Source organism: Zalophus californianus, chromosome 1, assembly GCF_009762305.2.
Source record: "Zalophus californianus isolate mZalCal1 chromosome 1, mZalCal1.pri.v2, whole genome shotgun sequence".
NCBI classification, from domain to species: domain Eukaryota; kingdom Metazoa; phylum Chordata; class Mammalia; order Carnivora; family Otariidae; genus Zalophus; species Zalophus californianus.
In genome coordinates, this window is record NC_045595.1 from 70,685,026 (window position 1) to 70,691,215 (window position 6,190).

The window sequence follows — 6,190 nt, forward strand, 5'->3', positions numbered from 1 at the left end:
ATAGATTTAAAGTTGGTTAGACTGTGTATTTTTTGAAAAAAATTTTTTTACAATGGGGGAAAATCAGAGATTAAGTAGGAAAAGCAAGTATCATGGCCAAAATTTGATAGCATACTTTTATACTTTCATCTCTCTTGCCTTTTTATCCTTTGAGGAGATCCTAAAAATTCTAGTTATGCTGCTTTATTGTTTTATTATTATTATTATTTTCGGGGACTTAACAACCACAGAAGTGTTGAACAGAAACTATGGTCCTAATTTTGCTCACTTACTCCTAATAGTGGTCTGTTGTGTGTGATGAAAAAAAGATTTCAAATGTAGACACATGAAAGATTTTTAACTACTTGAAGTGAATTACTAAAAAAAGAAGAGAAAGTTCCCTGAAATTTTGTTTTGAATTCTCTTAACTCAGTCCTTTTCATTGACATTTTTGCTTTTCACTGGTAGTAACTGCTCCTAGGCATTCAGATTTTTATATTCATGTATGTACTCAGGATACATTACTCTTTTTTTGAGAAAGATGTTGGTTGACTTAGCTAGTTTGTAGGATTTGCAAAGCAAAATACACTGTTTGGTTAATCACACTCTAGTGTTAGAATATTAAGGCTCTGAGCAGATTCCCACCTTCACCACAGTGTTTTTCTTAAGCAGTTTGTCTCTACATACATATCCTATGTGAAAGAAAATTTAGAGCCCTCCATTTTAAAAAAGCTTTCTTGCTTTGCATAAAACTTGAAAATATTTAATTTCAAAGTTATATTGATATTAAAACATAGATTCAGTCTTGTCTTAAAAGTGTATTACAATTTATTTCTTGCCATTTTTGTGTAAAATTTACAGAAAGAGTGTTACACCGTGCGCTCCAAAGGTAATGTCTCATTACTCTAAGGCTCTCTTTTTCTTTCTTTGCCTTTATCTCTTTAATCCTATTGTTATGTGCATTGAACCATTGTAAGAAAAACTTTCTGCTTGATTTATAGCAGCAATACATGTAAAACAAGTGTGTTTTATTGTTCGCGGTTAATCCTGGGAAGTACATTTCCCCACCATGTTTCCACACCTCTTCTGGGGGAGGGTGGGGAAAAGGGTGTATTGTATATAATGGTTTAGATTTCATTTCAGTGCAGAACTGTTAATTGCTGTATAAGACCAAAAGCTTCTTTGATAATGGTATAATAATGTAGATTGTTTTTTGGAGTAACAGTGACACTTTTCAATGTCTAGGATTTACAAAGTTTAAATGAATCCTTATGCATATATTTTTAAATTACGTTCAGGGGGTGGAGGAAACTGGAAAATCAGTGTCTTAAGTGACAGGAGAAAATGGAAATGTGAAAATATTGAAAGCTTTTATAAATTGAAATGTTCTTTGTGGTTCTTTCTCCTTTAGGTATGTTTTCATAAGCATGTATAAACTTAAATATTTATGGTAGTCTCTGGCCGTGAGGTCTGAATTTATTGAGTGTCACCACTGCATGGGTCTTTTCCACTATATAGTTTTGAAAGATCAGTACATTTAAGAGTTGGTGGGATGAGATCTCTTTGGTTGAGTAGGATTGAATAGCTGGGACCAAGTGTATCATTTCTGCCTGCCCGTTTGGCAGTGTCCTCTGTTTATCCATGTCTGCTGTTGGCCTAGTGCCAGTATGCCTGCTTTACACTGTTATTTCTACTCCTGGAATGTAGGCTAAGAACCCCGAGGGGCTTCTTTGTTAAGGTACTTTCAGTATTCTTAATATGTAGTCTAACCCGATTTAAGTATACATTTGTATTTCTGCCTCCTGAATTGAGGATGCAAGTGATGGACTTAATTATTCACACCGTGTAGGCACAGCAAGCCAGCTGAAATTTGCCCCTGCAATAATTGTTCTTATCTTCATTTGTTTTCTTCACTATTGCAGTAAAGGACCAAGTTTTTTTGTCTTCAGTTGTCATTTGAATTCAAAACAAAACTGGAATCTGTCATAAACGTAGTGATTCCATCCTGAAATTGAGTCTCAAGGGGTATGTTGCTATCTCACGGCAGTTAGCTAGAGTGTTCTCATCTCTCACCATTTGCTCCAGAGTTTTGCCATCAGGTGGTTTTTACAGGACTCCTATTAGCCAATGTGGCAAACTGAATTGGGTTCTGTGTGTTTTAGAAAAATCTGTAGGCTTTTCCCCGAAAGATGTGAGAGTTGTGAAAGAAAGGATCAAGGAAGGAGGAGGAATATACCTAATCAATAAACCACTCCTTGTTTTCACTGCTACGTATTTGAAATCGATCCCTTAACATTGTAGGACATTTTTATCTTTACAAATTTTACCTCTTACATCTTTCATACAATGGAATCACTGTCTAGCATATGTACTCATATCTTCCTATCATAAGCGTGTTTTGGTAAAGTTTTATATATATGGGAAGCACATTTCCGTCTTAAAGTTATTATCCAAAGTAGTTTCCGGATGCTAGTTTAATTATTTAAGCATTAGTTCCTCACCTGCTTGCCAGATTTTGTCTTTTTTTTCTTTCTTCTGTTTTTACTCATTTTTACTATTATATTGGCTTGAATTACAACTTCTCAGTCTTCTAAGGAGAATTTGAGACTTTGTGGTTTTAAAACTCAGGATTGCTTTAAATTCTGGAACTTCTTAAATTGACAATTTTTAAAATTAAATTCTGTAGTGCTTTTACAGAACTGAATATTCTTAATGTAAGTATAAATGCTACCATTCCTTGTAGAATAATGATTTTTAACATTGTTGTGAAGGTTAAAATTGTGTTTTGTTGAATCTTGTATCTTAGAATTGCCTTAAAAGGAATATAAAAATTGATACGGGAGCTCCTAGCACAGTTGACTGCTTTAAGCATGGCCTGATAGCCAGTGTTCTTTCTCAAATTCTTCTGTTTCTCATTCTTACAAACTAAGATTTTTGTGGTACATCCTTCTGAGTCTAGTTATCTGCTTTTGAATTTTCACTGCAATTCACATATTGTAAAGATTTGTGACAATGCTAAGGGAAACCACCAGTTTGGGTTCAAAATGTCTTAACCAAATATACCCCATAGACTTCCCAAGAGTGACTATTGGCCAGTTTGTGACTGTAGAAGAAGCAGGTTGGGCATTTTCTGGGCCATAGAAATGTAAAGTGTCTATAATGTTATCCATCATTACTTACCATGTCAGAAGTGTTGACAAAGGGAAGGTTTGCTCCCTATTGCATTTTTAGGGTTGCTGTGAGCGGCAGAGCTTCACCTTAGGTGGGAGGGGCAGGAAGTTCTGGAAACAGGACTCCTAAGGCCTACCTCCATCTGCCTGCCTAAAAGATCCAGACTGACTCAGTATGAGAAATAACAAATAGCAGAACTCATTTAAGTGTAGAGGCCAAGTATTGATCACACTTTTCTTTCCTTAGGGCAAATGATAGTACTTTTTATTCTCTTTAATTATCTTGATAAATTTTGAGTTTGTTTTTGCTTTTGTTGTTTTGGATTCGAGAGTAACTTTAATTTTAAGGTATTTTTATGCTATTTCAAAGTTGTTTCATACATATGTATAGGGATAGTCTTCATATAGGAGAAATAAATACAACTTTGTAATTCGTTATTATCTTGAGCGATTTTTTTTTTAACCAGTAAAATGGCTACTGTTGCTGTTGGTAAGGTTTTTAAGTGTAGATGTATACCACATTTAACTTGTTCCCTATCTTTTTATCTTTACCTCTTTGTTCTCTACATGCTGTGCTCTAAACCCTTCTGCTCTGTTCACCTGAACACCTGGTTTTTGCCATCTTTGTGTTGATGTTTCTTACACAGTACCACAAAACCTGCTCCACACCTGGATGGGTAAGAGTGACATTTTATTACCTTGGGGGGGTGGTTTGGGTGGCCAGTCCAATACAGGTTGGACCATGGGTGACTCAAGGGGGTGCTCTTGATCTCTGGGTTAATCTCTCAAAGCCAGGCCCCTCCTTAAGGATCACAGGTTAGTCAGTCTTGAGACCTCATAACTGTCATGTCACTGAATGGGGTCTTTATCTGGGCCTATGGATACACCTCCCAGTCGTGCTCTCTTGAGTGACTCTGTAACAATAGTTTCCGAGTATTAAGGGCAATCTGACTGTTTTCAGACTCTTTACCTTAAAAAAAATATATTGTTTTAGGCAGAAAACTGAGGCTCAATTTGAGTAATTGTTTTTGTTTGTTCCTTTTACGAAGCAGATTTCAAGTTCCAATTCCCTTCTAGTTGTTTCATTCATCAAACACTTTGCTTTTCTATTAAGGTCTGTAGACATGTCATGTATAACAGTTGTGATTACTGCTTATGGCTTAATAGGGATCAAACCAGTTCCTTCTCGAATTTGTATTGTGACAGGGTTCATGTCGTCTTTGGATTAGTTATTTCTGGTTTTGAAGTAATTGAACAGATTGAAAATCTGAAAACGGATGCCGCAAGTAGACCTTATGCAGATGTGCGAGTTATTGATTGTGGGGTGCTTGCCACAAAATCAACAAAAGATGGTAAGGGTTTTTGGGGAGTGGAGGGAGCTAGGATATATGTAAAACACGTTGACGACTATAACTTAAACATACTTACTGGATTTTAGTAGTGGAGGAAACTATACAAGTTGTATGGCAGTAGCCCCGATGCTTCTGTATCATACTTTCTATCCAAGTCATGTACAAATCTTATCAAATCTCCCTTCTTTTTACTTCCCCCTGCTCTCAGCCTTGTCCAGACCTGGACGACTGCAGTAGCCTCATACCTATCCTGTTTACCTCTGTCCTTCTCTATAATCTTTTCTCAGCGTAAATTCCTGACTGGTCTCCTTGCTTGTACTCTTGATCCTCTGTAATCTGTCCTTAACAGCAACCAGAGTGATGTTCTCCAAGGGCTCCCTTAGTCAGCCAAAGCTAAAGTCTTTACGTGGTCTGTAAGGCATTCTGCTCTCTGCGGTTTCTCTCACCTCTTCGCCCTCATTCATTGTCCTCCCAGCCACGTTGACCTTGACTCAGACACGCCAAGCATGCAGGGACCTTTGTGCTGGCTGTCCCCACTGTCTGCAGCACTCTTCACCCAAGTATCTGCATGACCCCTTACCTCACATCCTTCAGGTCTCTGTTCAGATGTAATTTTCAGTTACCGCCTGACTCTCCGTATTCCCTTTATCCTGCTTTTTTTGTGTTTCTGTCCTAGCACTTAACCATTTGTCATATTATGCAGTTACTTATTTTCTTACCTGATCCAACTAGAATATAGGCCTTATGAGGGCAAGGGCTTTGTTACCTTACAGTCTCAGCAGCACGTTGTATTATTAACATGAAGAAAAGTTTATTTAAATTCTGTCTTTAGTTTTCCGTTCATAAAGCATGTTTTATGATACTAGGCAGTCACATGTTTTACTCTGAACAGTAGGCACTGAAATCCAGTATTAATATTCTTGTTAATATTTCTTAAAAGTTTTTGAGAAAAAAAGGAAGAAACCAACTCATTCAGAAGACTCGGATTCCTCTTCCAATTCCTCTTCCTCTTCAGAATCTTCTTCAGAAAGTGAAATTGAACATGAGAGAAGCAGAAGAAGGAAACATAAGAGGCGGCTAAAAGTTAAACATTCTAAAAAGAGACGAAAGGAAGTAAGCAGTTCAGAAGAGCCAAGGAATAAACATATAATGAGCCCAAAAGGGTGAGTGTGAAACACCAAGGGGAATCTTAAGCTAAAAAAAACCACACACACCCTGATGGGGAAAGCATGTGCAGTTGTGTAAACTTAGCTTTATAATCTGTTGTTGAAAAAAGATAATATTTTTTGGACTTTAATTTGAAATTTGACTATTCTAGGAGTAGCACAGACATTTCATAGCAAAGATTTATGTGTTTGCAGGTGAAAAAAAAATCCTTGAAACTTAAATTAAGTTTTAGGATCATTTGACATTTTCATAGCAGAATTTAGTACTGTGGTATTTAGTACTGTGTTCATGCTTTATATGTTCTTTAATATCTGAAATGCAAACATTGCACATTTTAATTGGTGGCATGCTTTGTTCTCTCTAAGTCACTCTGAGAGGAGTGATACCAATGAAAAAACGTCAGTTGATTCAAATGCTAAAAGAGAAAAGCCTGTGGTCCGCCCAGAGGAGATTCCTCCAGTTCCTGAGAACCGATTTTTACTGAGAAGAGATATGCCTCTTGTCACCGTGGAACCTGAACCG

General features: G+C 36.8%; 1 protein-coding gene across 6 annotated transcripts in view; it reads left to right on the forward strand.

The window, feature by feature from the left end:
• Positions 1-6,190, forward strand: part of NKTR (natural killer cell triggering receptor) — a 53,696-nt gene that overhangs the window by 29,689 nt on the left and 17,817 nt on the right. For 4 of the 6 annotated variants that reach the window (XM_027583359.2, XM_027583357.2, XM_027583358.2 and 1 more), the window contains 4 exons: positions 3,797-3,826; positions 4,356-4,501; positions 5,442-5,664; positions 6,034-6,189. In XM_027583359.2, the coding sequence (XP_027439160.1) occupies positions 3,797-3,826; positions 4,356-4,501; positions 5,442-5,664; positions 6,034-6,189 (555 nt within the window). Of the gene's footprint in view, positions 1-840; positions 869-3,796; positions 3,827-4,355; positions 4,502-5,441; positions 5,665-6,033; position 6,190 lie in introns of all 6 variants that reach the window. The other 2 variants (XM_027583362.2, XM_027583360.2) reach the window with 2 other exon arrangements.